This window comes from Zophobas morio, unplaced genomic scaffold (genome assembly GCF_036711695.1).
Source record: "Zophobas morio isolate AGI-343-1 ecotype UQ-CSIRO unplaced genomic scaffold, CSIRO_AGI_Zmor_V1 ptg001219l, whole genome shotgun sequence".
NCBI lineage: Eukaryota > Metazoa > Arthropoda > Insecta > Coleoptera > Tenebrionidae > Zophobas > Zophobas morio.
In genome coordinates, this window is record NW_026973318.1 from 9,620 (window position 1) to 31,524 (window position 21,905).

At 21.3% G+C, this 21,905-nt stretch overlaps 1 protein-coding gene across 1 annotated transcript; it reads left to right on the forward strand.

Moving 5' to 3' along the window:
• The first annotated feature begins 3,132 nt into the window (after positions 1–3,132).
• On the forward strand, positions 3,133–16,228 carry LOC135122406 (copine-3-like). The gene is made up of 21 exons (XM_064046577.1): positions 3,133–3,168; positions 3,239–3,349; positions 3,407–3,513; positions 3,579–3,623; positions 4,068–4,136; positions 6,705–6,772; positions 7,228–7,323; positions 7,439–7,527; positions 8,482–8,548; positions 9,055–9,179; positions 9,561–9,632; positions 9,841–9,889; positions 9,948–10,091; positions 11,005–11,094; positions 11,197–11,293; positions 12,253–12,305; positions 13,687–13,804; positions 14,538–14,608; positions 14,666–14,719; positions 14,925–15,026; positions 16,145–16,228. The coding sequence occupies exons 4-21, from the start codon at positions 3,608–3,610 to the stop codon at positions 16,151–16,153; spliced, it is 1,389 nt and encodes a 462-aa protein (XP_063902647.1). The 5' UTR covers positions 3,133–3,168; positions 3,239–3,349; positions 3,407–3,513; positions 3,579–3,607; the 3' UTR covers positions 16,154–16,228.
• Positions 16,229–21,905: the final 5,677 nt, after the last annotated feature.

Consider the following 21,905-nt stretch of genomic DNA (forward strand, 5'->3'; position numbering starts at 1 on the left):
AAGGGCGTAGGTGGTTAAGAATATAGAAAATTATTAATCAATTTTTAATGGGTGTGGGATCACGTTATTGACTACATTACTATCACTATATGACTCAATTTAATACTTGAAGATTTTTTAACTTCTGAGTATAATAATATTTTTATATTAGCATACTATGACCAGCTTTAAAAAGGGTTTTTCCTACTAAAGGCCACTGCTATGATCTTGCTCGCGTTCGCATTATTAATTTCATGATATTTATTATGTTAAATGTAACCAATGCATAATTTTTATATTTGCGTGCTTAGCGCTTAAACAAGATATTTAAGGATTCGAACCAACCATTCAAATTTAGGGAGCCCAAGGGTTCTTTGAGTGAGGAGCTCAAAGTCAGGGAGGCCTGGCTGGCAGTGGTGCTGGCGGGTGTCTCCAGGTGCTCTCGATTCATGTGCTTAAGGCCTTTTAGAATTATGAGGGCGAGGTTAAATCGCGATCATCAAAGGCCGAAAAAGAGAGTTGCGTCGGTGAAAATTAGGCCCACGTCCTTGAGTGAGTATGGGCGCCAATGCTCATGCTCTTGACCGCAAAGACCCCCACGACTATTCTCGGTTCAGGTATGATGGTTTTACGTACTCAACCTGTTCAAGGCTACCTCTCTCGGTAGTGGTTTTTAGAGGTTTTCCACCATACTAGACCATATGGATAGAGCCCGGACTGGATATTCTCCGCTTTTTCAATCCTTCGGAAAAGTTATTATATCTTTTAAAAGCGTATACTTATATGGAAAGCCACGCCTTAACTCCTGCAGAAGAGGAGAATTCAGACTGAGCGACTTAAGACCTCTTACAAAGACCTGTCAGTAGTAGGCCACCCTCCACAAAAAAGATATAGGAGCTGATTCTGTTATTTTTTTTTTATATAAAGCGCCTGTCGCTTATTTTCTCTATAAGTTACTTATGCTTCTATATCCAATATATTTAAATTCTGTTCTTATTATACGGTCTTTTATTAAGTTCTGTTCACCCTTGTGCACATCTTTAGCTCCATTCTCGCTCTAAGCTCTTATTTTGTCAACTATTATTACTCAAAGTTAAATTATTTTTTGTTTTTTCCTTCTTACATATTGTAACTTTTATAAGTTCATCCTCTTGCGCTTATAATCTTCAGAAAACCTATAACCTCCCGAATTGTAACAGTTATAACCTTAAAAATATATAGGTCCCCAGATGATAAATTATTAAACTCCCACTAAGCCCCTAAACGAAACAGGAGAAACTTTCTTAAATAGCAAGACCTAACAAAATTCCGCGTTGAAAACAAAAAATTAATAGGAGCATAAATAAAAGTCTAAGTAACCGAAAAGCAGTTAGAAACTATTATATTTACATTATAATTTTGCAAAGAACAATAATAATCTATAAAAAAAACTAATAACAAAGCTAGTAGCTTAAACCGAACTCATATTGTTATACCGCAAATAATGTTTATAACGGCCTATATAGGTATATAACGGGGAACTAACAGAAATTGGTGTAATGAAAATACAAATACATGATACAATAATAAGGCAAATTAAGTCTAAAGATATAGATAGGAAGAAAATATAAAAAGAATATTTACTATTACAACGAATTTTAAAAACAAATAAAAATCTGAGAGTTAAAGCAGAACAGTCAAGAGCAAAAGTAAGAAGGCGCTTTATTACAAATAACTATCAAAACCTAAAATACTTCTATCATGTGGAAGGAATACTATAAACCTATCGTAACTATAAATTCCTCGTGCTCGCTAAATTAAATGTAAAGTTAGATTTTCCAGGGCTATAACGCACTATAGAGAGACGCCTACCGCTCTCCATTATACAAAAAGGAAAGTTAAAAAATTTCTGAAAAGCTAAAGCCTTTTAACCCTTATAGGTTACTGTTGTTTACCACTTGTTGCTAGGTTGCAAAATGCCAGAGCAGGTCTGAAAACTGGCACTAAACGACGGCTCGGTCTCTGAAACAATCTCTGGTAGGTTTTAGTACCAAATTCTAACGAATTAGGTGGCAACCAACCAAACATGAAGTGGTAAATTTAGTTACCAAGGAACGTAAAACAAATATATTTTAAGCCCCAGAGTTTTGTCCGTTAAAGAGTTGATTAAGGCTTTGCCAAAATTAACCGCAAATTCAAAAGAGGACGCCCCACGGTTGGGTGCAGTTAAGCCGTTATAAGAGTACATGTTCGACACACCCCCTTACCCTTAGCCGGGTAAATTGTTCAGGGCACGAGTTCGATATCAAGAAGCGGACGAATTCATGGAATTTCTAGGATTCAGAAGACTCTAGGAAAATAGACCTGAACCTTTAAGCTCGCCTGGCAGCCAAGACCGAGAGGTTCTAGATCTAGAAGAGCTCAGAGAAAGAGAAAGGGCCGAACCCCTGGGCCCCTGAGCTATCCTAGTTTAGTGATGTAAAGGGCCCCGGAAAACTTATCCGTCGTATGGGTAAGGAAGCGTGTCGAATGTATATCCTTATAACGGTTTAAGGGCACCCAACCGTGAAGTTGCGGTTGATTCCGGCTTAACCGGAAGTTGTGAAAAAAAAATTGAGGGTCCAATTTAATGTGTAAAAAACTAAGCAGCTATCTGTTTGTATGCAGTTACTTAAGATTCATGATTTAAAAAAAATTATTTAAAAAATTGAGTATGAAATCTTTTATTTAAATAATTAAGGTTTACTAAGAGTACGTATTCTTTATGCAATAAAAAATTAAAAATTATTTTTACTTTTTAAGACATCTTACTTTTTAATTATTTTATTAAGAATTAACATGTAAATAAAAGAGGGAAAAAAAAGCAAGTATCAGCAGTAAGTTAGTGCTACGAATTTTTAACCATCAGTATATATAATTAATATCGTAAATATGATGAAAATAGGAAAAAAATAGTTTTTTTTTAAAAAAACCAATAGTGGAAAAAGCAGCAGCAAAATCTGACAGCATTTTTTTTTCTAAATTTTTTGAAGGAGCAACCGCATTTGTGATAACCGCTGTTTGCATTCCAGAGTTAACCAATGAACTTCGAGATAGATGGTCAACGCAAATGTCATAATATAAAGGTTTATAGCGTAAGCGCTTAACTGTTTAGTTGTGCTTTGCAATGAGTGATTTGTATCAGAAGGTTGAACTGCACTTGCAAGGAAGGTTTTTAAATTTTTTTTTCTTTATACTATGATATAAGTATAATATTAAATATATGCTTTTTTTTGATTAGAAACTTGTCTGATTTAGATGTTTTTTCAAAGAGTGATCCTCAGGCTTTTGTGTATATAAAAGAAAAGAAAAAGAATAATTGGAAGCTAATAGGACAAACGGAAAAAATTAAGTAATATATATATATGTTATTTTAACGTTTTTTACTTATTAATTTTTTAACATTTAGTGATAACTTAAACCCAAACTGGTCACAAACTATTATACTATCCTATCATTTTGAAGAATTGCAAGAATTAAAATTTGAAGTTTATGATATAGATAATGATAAAAAAGGTTTTAATTTATTAAACTTTATAAAATTTTATTATAAATATTAATTTATATAATTTTTTCCAAAGATCTAAAAAGCCAGGATTATATTGGAAGCATGCAATGTTGCTTAGGTTTTTTTTTAAAATTTTTTTTACAAATCTATTTTTATTTATTACTTCAATTGATTAATTTATTTTAATTTAAGAATACTTTTTATATTGTTACGTTGATTTAGTTTGGAGTTTATATTTGCAGTCAATGTTTTTACTTTTTAACTTAAATAGGTTTACCTGGTTTATATTCTTTAAAATTACTACTATAATTTGATTGTTGATTATAGTTTTAACTTATATACGGAGATAGCGGTTTTACATAAATTGAACTCTATTGATTTTTCAATTTAGATAACTAAGATTAAACCATTATATATTCCATATAAATCTTCGGGCTTTAACTTTTAACCTTATTTATTTATTTTTATATTCCTTAAAACTTTATTTTACTTTTAATTAATATTTTTTTAAATTTTTTAATTTTTTGAAAGATCGCTACAAATTTATATTAATTGATATAAGGTGATATCGTAGGCTCTCCAGGCTCCAAATTAATGAAGGCATTAAAAAATCCAAAAATTTCTAATCCTGGTAGGATTTTTTAATTTTTTTAAATTAATATTTTTAATTTTATAGAATATTACTTGATATAATCTTAATAATTTTATTTTACATATTATACGTAATATGACCTTATGAAGTACTAATTAGAAAACGTAATAAAATTATAAGATTAAAGAAATTTATTATATAGTAATAAATAAAAGGAAAATAATTAATTAATATTTTACTTTTTATCATAAAATTTAGTTTAGTACTTTTTTATTTAAAGTTTTGATTTTTTATTAACTGTACATTAAATTATTATATTTATTTTGTACCATATTAATTTTATTTTTAGTAATTTTTTTTCAGTTACTATTTATAGTTACTTTTAAAAAGTATAAGAAAAGTTTTTTAACGTAAATAAGTTAACTATAATTAATAAATTAAAGGTTTAAGATTTTAAAAAAAATTATTTTATTTATAATTAAATCTATTTTTTAAAATTTGTATATATTTTATTAAAGAATTGTTTTAATTTAATTTTTATGTAAAGCAAATAATGAAAAATTATATAGGAATTTATAGTAGAAAAGTTTTTTAATATAACAAAAGTTTATTATATTAGTGACTTAAAGAATTTAACTAATAATTATTAAAATTTTTAATTTGAGTTACCTAAAGCAAAATATATAAAGTTTTTTTAATGCTTTTATAGTAATTTATATACTTAAAAATTAATAACTAAAAGCAGAAAAATCTTAAGTATAGTTTGTTATCAATTAAAAGGTAAAAGAATTGGTATATAACTTTTGTTTAAAGCAAAATATATTTAAGTTCATAATTTAAAGTAAAAAAAGTTTTTAATATAAACGTTTTTTGTAATTTGTTAATTTAAGATTTAAGTTGAATAAAAAGTATATAATTAATAATTTAAATTGTTTATTACAAGTCAGCGGTAGTAAAAAGGATTGATTTTTATATAAAGCTAAGTTTATAGCTTTTTATATTTATTTTATTTGTTTGAAAGTAGTTATTATTATTGCCTATAATAATTCTTATATTGTTGGTATAATTTATATTAAACAGACAAAGGTTTTTTACTACTTTTTTTATATTTTATATTGTATATTTAAATATTGTGAAATTTTTTAAGAACATAATTTATTTTATTTGGAGTTAAATTATAATACTTAAAAGTTATAATAACTAAAATATAACCTTTAAAAGAAATATATACAGGCTTAAGATTTTGTAAAAAAAATTCTGTAATAATTTTTATTAAAAAATTTTTGAAAGTTATAGAATATTTTATTATTATTTAGGCTACTACTTCATATGATATTTTTAACTTCATATATTTATTATTTACTTATATTTTAATAAACGTTTGTTCTTTAACCAAAAGTTAGAAGTTTTTTTTGACATGATATGTTACAGAAGTAAAAGGTTTAACGGTTTAAGTTTTAAGAAAAATATAAATTTTTTTTTTGTACTAAATAAATTAATATCTGATCTATTAGAATAATAAATAATAAAAAGTAAAAGTAATTAAAAAAATTTTTTTTTAAAATTGTTTATTTTTTTATTTTAGGTATACAAACTAAAAGCTTTATATCAGATATCGTCTCTTATGTCTTTTAAAGTTAGTATTTATTATAAATACTAAATATTATATTTGTAAAAAAAAAAATAATAATATAAATTTCATTATGTTAAAAAATAAAATGTTAAATCTTATTTATTGTATATTACATAATAACAATTTATTTTGAAAATAAGTTTGTTATATAGTTATAATAAATTATTTTTTTTGATTGATATTTTTGTTATAAAATTTTTTATGGAAAATTTAATATTAGAAAAATATTTATTATATATAGAAAAATTACTTCTCATTTATGATTTTTGGTAGTTTGATTAGTAATATAATAAAAAAAATTTTAACACTAATTAGAGTTAGAGAATAATCCGCAACTGTTGTAAAATTATGAAAATAGTGTAAATATTATCTTTTATTAATAATAGTGGAGGTTTTCTAGACTTAAGTAATAAATTTACTTATTTTGTATGAATTATATTTATTTGGTTTTTTTTTTCCATTTATTATATATGCAAACTTTTTGATACCATTATTTAGAAATAAATAATTTTTATATAAAATTATTTATACAACTTTTATAAAATGTCTGCATTATTAAAGAATAGGATTTCAAAAATTTCTTTATAATATTGGTTTTATCCTCCTTTATATTTTTGCGTTGTTTTTTTACTTATGAATACTTTAAATGTATGAAATATGTTGATATATATTTATTTTAAGTTAATATCTACATAATACTATTGAAATTAATTTAACTTTTTATAAGGTCTTTACCATGTAAATAAGTTTATTAAAATTAGTTATTATTACCTATTATATTTATTGAAAACTTCACTATTATTTTTATTTTTTGGTTTTTATAATTATATGTGATGAATATGAATGCAAACTTTAGTAGTGTCTATTATTAAGTTTTGAAAAATTAAATATGGATATATTTTTTCAGAAAACTAATTATTATTCTATTCTTTATATATGTGATTTTTTAATATTTATTTATGATATTATTAAAGGTCATCTCATTGTGTCTGCTGAAGAAGTTGGAGAGAATATAGGATCTATTTATATATTATTTAAAGCGGTTATTTTTGTTATTCTCTTACTATTATATACTATAACATTAATAATTACTGTTATTACTGTCATTACTTCTACTATTATTACATGTATTGTGATAAATATATGTTAATACTAATATTAACTGGATAATGTTTTTCCATACCAACGCAAATATCGCTATAACTTTTATTATCTTTATTATTTATTAATTCTTTTTTTAAAATCTACTACTTTTATAATTTTATAGCCATTGATATAATTATTATTTTTATTATCTTTCTTATTAGTATCATGGAATATTATATTAATACTTTTTATGAGAAACACTATTATATTATTATTACTTCCTTTATCTTTTCTATGTTGAACACTTTTAACCATTTTTTTTATTTATTTTATTATGGTAAATTATCGTTATTTATTATTTTTACGTTTTATATTTAATAGTAATGAATGTTATAATAATATTAATTACAGAAAGATTTGGATAGAAAAGGGCTCTTTACTTTTTGCTATCCGTTTATACGGATCTCTCGAGTCAGAGAGGACGGCTCCTACGACGTTGTTTATAAAGTTAATATCTACTATACTTCCGTCCTGCTTATTTATTACAAACTTCTAAAGAGGCGTTTTTTTTAAGGATATGTAACAAGTTTTATTTATTATAATTGTTATATTATTATTATAGTCAGAAGCTCAAAAGAGATCTACACGTCATCCGGTTTTTTCTAAAATTCATATTTCTGCTCAAAAGTTATGCAATAATGACCTTCACAGGTTTTTATATTATTCTTTTATTTATTATTAATAATAATACAGGAAAGAAACGACTTTGTATAATATTAAAAAATATTAATACGGAATTATGATAAGGAAAGTGGAACAAGTTGTTTAAGAATAGACTCGCGTATAAATAATATATAAAGCTAAGTAGAGCATTTTATACCTATTTAGTCGTACTAAGGTATAAGAAGCATTAAAAGACGTCCACTTTTTTAAAATTTTCAAAAATGTATATATTAAATTTGCTTAAAAAAATATTTTTTGTATTTTTCTTTTTGTTATGAATTTTTTATATAATAATTTATAAAACTTTATCGGGGTAGTTTTAATTTATGCTAAAAGATGCGTGATTCTTTTATATATTGATAACTTTTATACACTTTTATTATTTGTAACACATTCAATACATTTTGTATTATATTAATTATTTAATTTATGAAACTAAATTTCTAAGTTTTTTTGTAGTATTTTACTCACATGTTTGCATATTATTTATAAACTTATTTTATTATATTATTAAGATATTGTAGCTATTAAACTTTTTATATATACTTTTTATTATTTTATAAGTATTTATCATTTTTATTTTAATTTTATGTTCTTCTGTTTTATTTTACTATCGTAGCTTTAAATCTTATTGTATATGGTTTATAAACCTTTATTTACTTAACACTTATTTTTATTTTTTCTAAGTTTATTAAGACTTTATATTTTTTTAATATATAATTATTGAATGATTATTTTTTTATATATTATATATTTTTATTAATAAAACTTTTATAATTAAATAAAAATTTTTTTTGTGAAATTCGCTTTTTGATGTTTTTAGGTTTATAATAAGAAAAGTATAATAATAAAAAAAAAGTAAAAAAAAGCTTTCTTCTTTTTTGCGGACTCTTTTTTATGTTTTAACGTATATTTTTATGATATCATTATAATCAATGAAAGAAATTTGAAAGTTGAGTGCTTCCATAAAGGCTTCTTTGGCTCCGAGGTTTTGATTGGTGAATTTATGGTATTACCTTCATCAATTTTTTTGATTATTTGTTTACTTATATTCAGTTTATATTTATTAACATTAACATCATTTTTTACTGAAAAAGTTCAAGTAAAAGTTATTTATGAAAAACATAACTTTTACTATATGATATATACGTATGTTGGTTATGAAAAGTTTTTATATTATATTAAACTTTCTTACTTTTTTTGTATATAAGCAAAAACAAAACTTGTTTTATTCGTATAAAAAACCAAACAAAAGTCTTATTGTTTATTTATTAGTTTTTTCTAATAAAAGAATATAAAACCTTCAATATTAAAATTTGATTTTAAAATAAAATTTTTTTTATGTATCACCAATCAGTTCTACTTTTTTTTCTAAGAAAAAGCATTATTTACTTTTAATATTTTTCTTGTTGATAATTAAGTTTTCTATTATTTATAATATAACAGAGCTAATGTATTTATTTTTATTATAAAAAAAATAAAACTGTTTTGACTTACGTGTATTATTTTTTTTAGACTACTGCTGCGAAGTTGCAGGAGGCTAACCTTAATAATACTTCTATTGTTCTGAAGAATTCAATAAAAAAAAAGAACTCTGGAATTTTTTTGGTTCATTTATTTGAAGTTAAGCGCGAGTCAACGTAAAAAATTTATTGCGTATTATTATTTCTGCTCATTAACTTTTTATGAAACTATGAAAATATTTTTTGGTATGTAACGTTTTGCATTTTAATTTTCAGTTATTTATTTTGGTTTCACTATTTATTGCAACTTGTCCTAAAAGTTTTATTGAATTTTTCATTAAAGTTTTTATAATCCTCCTTTTTGCTATTTTTATAACACAAGTTTTTTGAAGTTTATCTCATTTTTGCTTGCAAATTTTTTAATGAAAATACTAATATATTCATCAGTAAAATTTTATCTTTAAATTATTTTGTTTATAACGTTTTGGGTGACCTATAAATAATTTTTTTTTTTGAAGTTCTTTTTTTCTGGTCTTCACTACTTTTATTGCACTTCAGCTTTTTGGAGTTTATCCGTGGAGGCTTGGATATTAACTTGATTGTTGGCATTGACTTCACTTCCTCCAATGGGTAGTATCATATCGTTCTTATAATTTATTATTACCTTTATTAAATAGAGAAGAATTTAATTTTTCATATACATTTATTTATTATTAATTTCATAAGTTGACTATTAGTTTATATTTTATATTATATTATTAATATTAATTATCTAGTTTACTTTATTATATATTTGTTATTAAAATTTTATATATAGTAATAAATATTACTAATATAGAGACCCGCAGAATCCATCATCTTTACATTTTTTAGGTCCGAACAATGAAGTATTGTATACAATAATAATATATTTGTAAACTTTGTTGTACATATTTATATTATCAGTACGAACAAGCCATTTTCTCTATTGGAAGAATATTGTGTTCTTACGATTCGGATCTTCTTTTTCCTCTTTTTGGTTTCGGCGCGAAACTTCCGGACTCCGGAATAGTCAGTCACTGCTTTCCTTTAAATAACAATATTGCCTCCGTATGTTTATTCAAATCTTTTTAACGCTTATTCTATTTATATATTTGTATTGGAATAATTTATAATATGGAGTATATATTTTTGAAACTTTTATAAATTTGTTGTTAAATAATAAACATAAATTATGATTGTAATATAATTCTGCTCATCAACTCTGTGAAAGTTTATTTTGTTTTTAATTATCAATTTAAGTTAACTTGAAATATTATTATCGTATATAAAAATTTACTTTTTTATTATAAAATTTTATTAATATTGATTGGTCCTATCTTAACCATTTGTAAATATGGCAGTTTTATTTACATTTATAATTGTTATTTTAAATTACGTCTTTACTTATAAAATAACCCTTTATTTTATTTTTGAAGACGAAAGGTTTAAAATATATTTAATTATTATAAGAAATTTTTTGTTATTTTTTTACTCGAATTTCATATATACTCAATTGCTTAATGATAAACACTAAATTTATTTTAATTTCAATTGGGGCCTTAAACTTTTTTTTGGCTAGAAATTGTGAGCTTTTAATTGGCCAATTTTGTTTATATAAGGATATATTTTCATGTGGCTTTTTTTGTACCTGTAAAATAGCGGTAAACGATTGTTTTGTATACAAGGAAGTGTTATTATTTAATAATTACATTAATTTTATTTGTTTGTCTGGCGGCTTATGTAATTTTTCATTGGTTATAGATTTTTTAATTAAGTTATTTAATGTAATATAACTCTTGACGAAGCGTATCATTTCATTGGTTATTTTGATTATTTGTATGTAACCTTTGCAAAATTTTTAACGAAATTTTACAATATTAAAGAATAAAATATTATTATAATAGTCTCTATTTTATTAAATTATTTTTTTTCCCCACTATTATCTTTATTATTTGTATTTTCATTGGTTATTTCACTTTAGCCGGAAGTGCACGGAATTGAAGGAATATTAAAGGCGTATCGGGAAACATTAAGCCGCGTTCAACTTTTTGGCCCCACAAACTTTTCACAAGTATCACTTTTATATTAGTTAACGAGATCATTATTAATATTATGGGTAGTATTAAAAAAAAACTTTTTAGCATAATAACCTAATGAAGTATTATTTTTACAGATAATAAAATATGCAGCGGAACATGCTAAGCGTGCTATGAATTCTGGCAAGCAAAAGTATATTATTTTACTTATGCTTACGGATGGAATAATATCAGGTGCTTTTTATTTACTTAGTATATTTTTTTTATTTCCTCTTTTTATTACATTTGATATATTATTTATATATTTTTTAATATATTTTCTATTAATTTATTATTTTTTTATGTGCTTGGTTACACTGTATGATATCTTCTTTATATTTTTATAAAATTTTTTAGTTTAATTTTATTTTTTTTATTTCATGTTATATTATACTTCTTTATTTTTATATATATTTATTTCTATATTATTTTTTTATATGTGTAGTTATAATATTTTTTGTTTTTATATTTTTACTCAGTAAGTTTACTGTATTATTTTCAAATATTTTTGTTGGATATTGGCTTTATTTTCTTTTATTATTTTTTTTCACATTACTGTATTACATTTAGGTAAATACTCTACTTTTTTACTTTTTACTTTTTACTTATGCTTATTTTCTTTGCTTAACATTAATGCTTTTTTCTTATCTCTTTTTTGTTCCCATTTATATAATTCGCGCCTTTTTATTTAGTCTAATTAATTATTTTCATGCAAATTTAGTTTTAATTATTAACAGTTTTGCTTCCGCTTTACTATTTTTATTTTTTTAGGTTGATTTTAAGGTTTTCTTAATATTTTTGCTTTTCTATTTATTTTTGGATTAATTTATCAAATACTTTAATATAACAAGTAATAATTTTCTATATATATTGTTGTTTAGTGCTTTTTTACTTATTTTTTTTTATTTTTAATGATCTTTTAAAAATTTCATTATATAATTTATAAAAGAGCTTGTATTAGTTATTTAGTTATTTTTGCTGTTGGACATGATATCTTTACTTTTTGATTATCTCATTTAATATATATATATATATATATATATATTGTTATTATTCACATGCTTAAACTTTAGTATATTTTAATATTTTTTATATATTATTAATTACATAACAAATTATTTTAATTGTATGTTAATAATATACTGATAAAAAAGATATGGAATTTACTATTGACGAAATTGTTAAAGCATCGACTCTTCCGTTATCGGTGCGTTTATTATTATACTTGTAATATAAATTACTTTAATATTTTGATATTAATAAAAAACTTTATCTAAAGTTTATAAAAATAAGTATTTCATAAAAAATATTGTCTTATTATTTTATATATATATACAGTTATTAAAGAAAACTTTTATATATTAATATTAATAAAAAATTATATTAAGTTTATAATTATAAGTATAAAGAGCATGTAACTTTATTTATATATATTACAATTATATTATACGCATTACAATTTTTTTAAGTGAACTGAATAATTGTTGATTTATATTTTAATTTATTTGTTTTACTAAAATGAAAAGTTTATTATTTTAAAATGTTTGTTATATTTATTTTTTATATATAAATAAAATGGTTTCTTAATTATTATTATCTTTTTTTATTTTCTTATTTCTTAATTTATTAATTAATTACTATTTATTATTAATATATTTATAGTGATGAATTTATTTATAGTATTTTTCTTTTAATATTATATTATAATGTATTACTTTTTATTGTTTTTTTATTTAGTTTTTTTTAAGTATAACTTTTCTATGACAATTTAATTTGTTTTAAACGCTTTTATTTATGGTAATAGTAAATTTTTACTTTTCTATATTATTATTAAATTATTATTAGGCGTAAAATACGTTGAAAGAAAAAGCTTTTTTTAATTTTTTACTAAATAAATATTATATTCAAGTCAACTTTATTTTTTATTGTTTATAAACAAACATTTATATATACGTTATCTATATTATATAACTTTTTTTATTAACGTTTATACATTATACTTTTTATTTATTACTAAACTTTTTTAGAAGTAACTTCTTATTTAACATTTTTTTTTTATTATACAAAAATTTTATTTTTTAATTTGAAAATTAAATAATTATATTAAATTTAATATTTTTTACTGAATGAATGTAATTTTTATTGATGTTTAAGAAACTTTTTGACAAGTCGGGCTTTTATATTATATATTTTCTTATTATAAATAGGTGACATTTAATTATATTAGTTTTAGTATTTATTAAAGATTTTTTATATAAATATATATAAATAAACGTTAATGAACTTTTAAGAAGTCGAGCTTTTTTTCAAAAAATATATGTATTTTTTTTAATTTTTTAAATATTATTAAAAATATAAAATTCTTATTATTTAAGAAAATTTTTATGCTTATATATAAATTTAGTTAGGAAAGTTTTAACTTTTTAATAAAATTAAATTTAAGGTGTTCAATATATTTTTATATATAACGTTTATGGAAAGTATAACGGTGTCGAGCTTGAAACTTTTTTTACTTACTATTATTAAAGAAAATTTTTTTATGATTATATATGTGTAAATATTCGTATTTGAAAAGTTTTATTAAAAAGATTATTATTGTTGGAGTTGGAGATTCGGATTTTTCGAAAATGGGCGTTTTGGATGCTGATGTTGTTCCTTTGAGAAGTTCAGAAGGCCAGCAAATGGCTCGAGATATCGTGCAGTTCGGTACTATATAATGTCATTATTATTACAGAAAAGTTTAAAAAAATATTATAAACATTAAAAATATAAATTTTATTATGATGCAAAGCATTTTAAATTTATAGTTTATATAATAAAACTAAAAAAAAAGTTTTAATTAAATTATATATTTAAAATTATTAGATCAAATTTAATTACAAAGTAAAGCATTCATAAGTTGTATTTAATGTATAACAAAGTAAAAAAAAGTTATAAAAAAAATATATTATTCCAAACATTTATATTTAAATTATATTATAAAGTAATATTTGTGGTTTATGTAAAAGTTATAAAATTTATTTTATATACTAATATTTAACTTTAATCTTTGTGTAAAGCATTGATAATTTATGGTTTATCTATAATGTACAAAAAATAATATTTCAAATGTATAAAAAAATATATTGTAATTATTAGTGGTTTAAGTTTTATTATTAAGTAAAGCACTTGAATTAAATATAATATTTAATAAAAAATAAAAGTAAATAAGCAATAACTATAATAAAAATTACTTTTAATTATAAATACTTAATAATTATTTAAGAGTAGTTCTAAAAGTAAGTAATTACTATTTAATAATAGTATATAAGAAGTAATTATGAGAGCGATGTTTATATTTTCAATTAAAAAAATTGTTTTAGAGGGTTAGTTTATTTTTTTTAAGAAATTAATATATTAAAGAAATATTTGTTAAATGATATCTAATAAATTTGTGAAGTTCCTTTTAGAGAATGTCTCGGAATTCCTTCGAAGCTTTCAGAAATGACTTTAATGGAAGTTCCCAGACAAGTTTATTTATGAATATTTACTTTTATTTTGGTCTTTATGACTTTTTTTTCTTATCAGGTTACTTCATTTTTTAAAAGCGTCGGAATTTTACCTAATCCTCCCGTGCAAATAGTATAAATTTTACATAATTATAAACTTCATTAAATAACTTTATCAACTCTATGAAGTTATTAAAAAAATAAAAAAAGATAAATTATTTATTTTTATTTAATTTATATAATTCGGTTCATCAATAAACTGAAATTAATAATATTTAACTTATCATTATTAAAAATAGATATGTATAAATTTTTTTTAAGCTTTATTACTAAATTAGGACGCAAGCCTGTTAAAACCTATATCCACCAATCCTGCGCTGGGCTCGCCGTCTTGCACTTCTTTTCCCAGTCCCAATCCTCCTTCCTGTCCATATCCAATAGTATATCCCCTGCTCAATTTTATATATACTTTTTAATTTTAATTTTTTTTACTAATTTCCTGAAATGTAGGAACTAAAATTTTCTTTAGTATTGTATATTACTAATTAATATAGTTATACTCTTTTGTGCGGTGATTAAGTAGTGTTAGTTTTTATATGAAATATCATAAACTACTGTTTTTTTTTAAGTATAAGTTTGATTTTGTAATAAGAAACTTATATTTATTATTTGCTTAATTCATTTTTTTTAAATATTAAAATTATTTTTTATAAATTACCGTTTACTTATTAATACTTTTTTATTAATATTTTTGATTTATTAATTTTTAGGAATGATTGATTTAAATATTAGTTTATATGTGATATAGAAACTATTATATTTTTAAGTATAAGTTTTTAAATAAGTATGAGCAAACTTTATTATCATTTACTATTAATCAAATTGCTAAACTTATTTTTTTTTATAGTCGTGATCAAATATAATATCGGTTTATATATGAAATTTAGAAATTGTTAAATTACAAGTAAAAGTTTGATATTGCTATTAAAAAACTTATACTGAATATTTATTAGAATCCATTTTCCATTTATAAATTTTAGTTCATTTATTTAAATGAAAGTTATTATTATAAATTACTTTATTAATATATTTAAACTTTTTTTACATGATTAAGTAAAATATAATTATATGAAATATTTAGTTTCTTTTTTTTTTAAGTATAAGTCATTAATTAAGTTTGATCTTGCTTTTAAATTTTTTTATAATAAAAATAATCAAGTAGTGTAGGTTTTATTTATATATTCTAACATAACTTTTTTAATTATTTTTTTTTCATTTTGCTTATGAAAATGACTTTATATTTCCTTGCTAATTTTTTTTTAATGTTTCATTATCTTATACTTAAAAAAAAAGAAAGTAAACAGTTTGCTGGAACTTCTTATAATATTTTAACATTTCTATTCGGACTAAAAATTTTTTTAATTTTGGTTTTTTTAGAAATTTTAGTTAATTTTTTTTTCTAATTCATATTTTTTAATTGAATTAATTATATTTATTTTTTTATAATTTACTACTTAAACTTTATTCAGTTTAATTTTTTATTTAAAATTAATTTTAGGATTTGTAATGAGAAATGACGGCTTCAAGCTTGAATGTAACATCTTTTTATTCTAAAAATTAATAAAGTTTACATTCACATTCACTTCTTTATTTAAAATTGCTTTCCTTGTAGTTTCTTAAAAGTTTAGTTGTTTTTAATATAAAAATACATAAAAAAGGCTAAAATGGGATGGCTTATTTATAAAAATATTATTTTTATCAATTTCCAATACCTGCCCTTCTGGGAAGCATTTTTGATTTTTTATATTTATAGGAATAATTAATTAATATTTTTATTTATCATAACAACAAGACTTTTTAAAATCATAAATTTACTTAAATTATTTTATTTTTATTAAAAAAAAATAATATAACTCCGCAAATTTAAGTAAAGTAAAAATACATTTATACGAAAAATTAACGAAATAATCATTTAAATTATATATATATTTATTTATAAGTTTCATTTTTTATATACCATTGAAAATTTATATTACAAAGAAATTTTTTATTTAACAGCGATAATGATTAATAACTTTACAGATTAAAAAGGTAAAATTATACCATAATGAAGATATACCATCAAATTTTAAATAATACATACATATTTATATTTTTATATTTTTTTATAACATTATCGTTATTATTATAAGAATTTTACCTTTGTTGAGTAGATAAATTTATTTTACCCTTAAATGGTTAAAGTTTTCAAGTTTCAAATAGTTTTTATTTATTACAATAATAAACACTTAAAGTTGCAGAAGGAAATATTATAGGGTTTATAGAAAGTTAAACAAAAAACATTTTTTTAATAAACTTGTGGAGGAATCCGGAGTGACGCTTCTTTGAAAATAAATTTTGATAGGTGCACAAGAAATTTCGTCGGGATATTTGTACTACTTATACTCCGTTCAAAAAAAAACATTTCTTTTAAAGGGAGACGCTATACTAAAAACTGCATCGAAAGTTCTTATACTAAAATAGATTTTTGTTAAGTTTATAATATTTAGAGCTTTAATAAATTTTTTGTAGAATAACATAAAAGCTTATAATTTACAAAACAAGTTTTAAGAATTTAAAAAATAACAATCTGTCGGAGTAGGTAAGTGTTAATCTTTAGGAAATTTGTCTCTTAAATGCTATACGTAGCTGATAAGAATTTTTTATATCTATAAATAATTTTTTCGTTTTTTCTAACGACTTAAAGATAAAGAGTTTATAAATTAATTTTTTATAGTAAGAAATCTGTTTTTTAATAAAAGTTTTATACTTTTAAAAGATTTATATATATATAGTATGTACTGTATTTAGTATCGATTGATAGTATTCAACGGAAAAAAGAACTTTTATTAGTATAAATACAACAATTATTTCTTTAAAGATCTGTTGACTTTGTTGATTAAAATTAACGCATTTGGTCTTTTAAATAAAGAATACTTTGAAAGCTTTTCCTTTCAGAAAAATTTTACTTTGCAACGCAAATTAGTTAAACAAATACAGTTAAACTAAGCAAGACTTTACTTAGTATATATAAAATTACATTAAAAAAAATGCTTCTCTTTTATAAATGAATTAAGACCACTTGTGTATGCGCGCTCCTTTACTATTTATAAAACTGTTCACAGCTATAAACTGCGCGGTTAGCACATTAATTTAACGCTTGCAAGTATAGGAAAACGCAGTGTATTTTTTTTTATTTCTAAAGTTTAAAAAAACAGTTACATGCACTTTTTATAATCCTTTCTATATTATTTCAAATAAGTTTTTAAAAAAAATTCTTTTAACTTTTTGATTTATTTTAAAACACTCTCAATGTTAAATTTATTTTCCAATAAAAAATATGTTGTATACGACCATAAAATATAAAATTATATACAAACTCTATTTTTAATAAAGTTCAACTAATAAAATTAAATCTGTTTCTTTTTGCTTTTATAAATTCTAAACTTCAAATTTGCAACAGTTACAGAAAAATTATTTTAATAAAGTTCAGTAAAAATAGATAAATATATATGAAGTTAAAAATATAAATAATATTTAAGGTCTTTTTTTATTTTTATAATTACGATCTATTGTGCAACGACTTCTTTTCTTCAAATCAGAATAATTCCGGTGACTGCCGCGTTGAGAAAGAATGGTATCTTGGAATTCTTGAGGAAAATCAGAAAAGTCTGAAGTAGAAGACGATGATTCGGAACTAGAATCTTCAGGGAAGTTAAGCTCTTTTTCTATAAAGATATTTTTACGAAAAGAAAATTAAAAATAATAATATATTAATTAATGTTAAACACGAATAAAATATATATTAAGTGTGAAACTGAATTATTAAAATATTATATAATTATTTTCTTGAAGTAAACTTAAAAATAAGTAAGCAAATTCTCAAGCAATTAATATACATATTATATATTATTATTTATTTATTTATCAAATATTTATACAAAGTGCCTCCAAATATTCAAAAAATAATTATTTATAATTTAAATATTTTTATTTAAGTATTACGTATCCATGAGATATATTATAATAACTATTATTTTAGTTAATATATATTATTAAATGTATAATATACGTTCTAGAATATTTATATAAATTACCTCTAAAAATTTTTAAATTTCAAAAGAATTATTAGTTTTAAATATTATTTTACTCTTTAATTAATATCTTTTGCCATTACTATAACTTTCTTAAAAATCATTTATAATGGTTAACGCCAAAAAATTGCTTCTTGATAACTTATAAATTTCAGCTATTTATAATGAGAGTCTAATAAAAAAACAAAGCGAAAATTTTATTTTTCAGTCTTAACTAAAAAAATAATAATAATCGATCAATCTTAAAGACATTTAATACATACCCGTTACAATAGTAAAAAATATTTTTTACTTTTCTTAAAGTTTGAAATTGTTTACTACATAAAAAAGAATAGTAAATTTATAATAGTAATAATGACCAATAAAATTTGCTTCTTTCATTTTCAGTGCGAGTTGTGGGTTTTCATGAGTAACTTTATAAAACCAATATTTTGAAAACTTCGGTCTTCCCTTAACAGTTAATTTCCACACCTTATATATATTATATAAATATAAAGTATTAGTAAAACTCTAACACAAAAATTTGAATTATTATTTTTTTATACTTGTATATACCCTTGGATATAATTTTTATGTAAATTAATATTGTTACCCTATCCCTATTGGAGTAAGAAAAAAGTAAGCTGAGACTTGAACAGACTAACATTACACCCGTGTATAACCAACAATTATGCGTTATTCGGAAGTTCGCATAATATAAATATACAAACTTTCTAGAATTATTAACATAACGATATATCTTATAAGTAAATAAATACCTAATGAAATTATAAAATATTTTCTAACGTTAATAAAATATAAACCTCTAAAAGTTTATAAAAAAATAATTTTAATAAATTATTCTTTTTATTAATAGATTAACAACTCTATACACTTTATGGAGAACTCCCTTTAAGTTAAAAAAATTAATTTTTTCATAGATAATATAATATTAAACATAATAAAAAAACGTAGAATACTATACATTAGTAAAAAAATAATAAAGAATTATAATATTCTTATTATAAAAGAAAATATTACATTATAATGTAAAAATACGATTTAACTTTTTTTTTTTAGGTTTCATAATCAATAAAAGCACAGAATTAATAAATAAACTTAAATACTAAATAATTTTTGTTCTAAAATATAAAAGTTTTTCTATCAATTTTATAGTAAAAAACTTCAATTATCACTAAACTTTTAATTTTCTATTTCTTAAATGGTTATAAAAAATTAAAGTTTAAAAATTATTTGTATTTTATTTTTTCTTATATGGTTATAAAAAATTAAAAAAAAATAAATAAAATGATTTTTATATCAAAAATTTGATATAGTAAACTTTAACGATGTTTGCTTGATACTAATTAAATAACTTTTTATGGTATTAAGAATATATTAAAGACAAAATAAGGAAAAACTAAAAAAAAATTATTATAAGACAATCAATTTTACATACGAGGTTAAGGTTAACTCTGCTAACAAAATTTTGAGTCACCGCTAAAGTCTTGTCCATATTAAGGACAACATGCCACCAACCACTGGGGACGAAGATTGTTTCTCCGGGACACTAAAATTTTGTTAAAAAAAATAATGATAAAAGTTATTGAAAACTTATAAATATATAAAAAGGTAAAAAAATTAATGACATAAAGTATATATTTTAGAAATGATAAGTACAAGAAAAGTTAAACGGATTGGAGAAATGTAAATAGCAAACAGCTGATTGTTAAAAAAACGAAACCTGCACAACTTCTATAGGTGGTGGTCCTTCCCACGAATCCGAACGGCAAAGGGGATAAACTTTATCAAACCAACAAATGGCTTCACTTTCCTTCAATATAAAGAATAAATAATAAGAATTTATATAAACTTTACACAAATAAAAATTTCGTTAGTTTCATTATTAAAATTAAATGTCATAAAAATAATTTGGAACTTATTCTTATTTTAAAAAGTTTGTTAGTTTATATAATAATTCTTTTCTCGTTTATGTTTTAACCATATTTTAAAATCTAGTTTTCTTTAAATTTATTAAAACTTAGCTTTACTTTTAAATAATTTCGTTAATTACTGGGATCTCTTTCATTATTAAATGAATATCGCATTAGCTAAAACTTTTTATAAAAATATTTATATTTCGAAATCACAAGCTTTAAAAAAAAACTTTTATTTTACCAAAAAACACAACTTAATAGGTAAAGGCTTCTCTATTCTTATTACATATAAAACAAAATATAATAAAAAAAATTTGTATAAATAAATCAGTAAAATTATAGCACATAAAACTTTAATAGTATTAATAATAACGTAAATAAATTTATTATAAAAAAAAATTAAGTCCAGATGTATATATATATATAATTTGCTTCACTTTTCTTCAATTTTGATAATAAAAATTTGAAGTCAATAAAATTTATAAAAGTTAGAATTTACTTGTAACTATATGTTTTTGGGGGTAATACGAAATGTTAATAAAAAAAATAAAAAACTAAATTTTCTTAAAAACGTTAACCAAAAATGAAACGGGATAATAAATATTAAAGAGTAACTTATAATAATAAAAAATAATTTATGAAAAAATTAAAAATTAAATTAAAAAACGAAGTAGGCTCTTTGTTAAATATATTTATTAAAAATATAATAAATAATAAAAAACTTTCAACAAAAATTTAATACAATAATACTTTTATAAAAAATAACTTTAAATAAAATTTCCATTATAAAGCTAAAAATAAAAAAACCTTAAGAAAAGATGGTTTAATTAATTTCTTAGGGGTGGAAGGAGGAAACAAAACCCACCTTGAAGTAAAATTTACTTAAATGTTAATAATAATATTATATAATAAAAATTTTCTTAGAAAAATTTAACTAAATTAGATAATAAAGTGTATAATGTTGAGTTATAAAAAATTTTATGTTAAAAAGAATAACTCATAATAAAAATAACTTCAAAAGTTAATAATTATTTCAATAGTAAAAAATATATTTAATTAAATTAATAATATTTACAATATTAAGTAAAAAAGTATACTTTATGTTAAAAAATATAAAGCAGAAACTAAATTATTATTTAGTATTATTTTGATTTAAATGTAATTATATAATTTTTTTAATAATATTAACAAAATTAGTATGGCGTAAATTTAAAATAAAGTCTTTAATTGAAAAATTACAATTCTACAACTACTTCCAGTAATTATCATA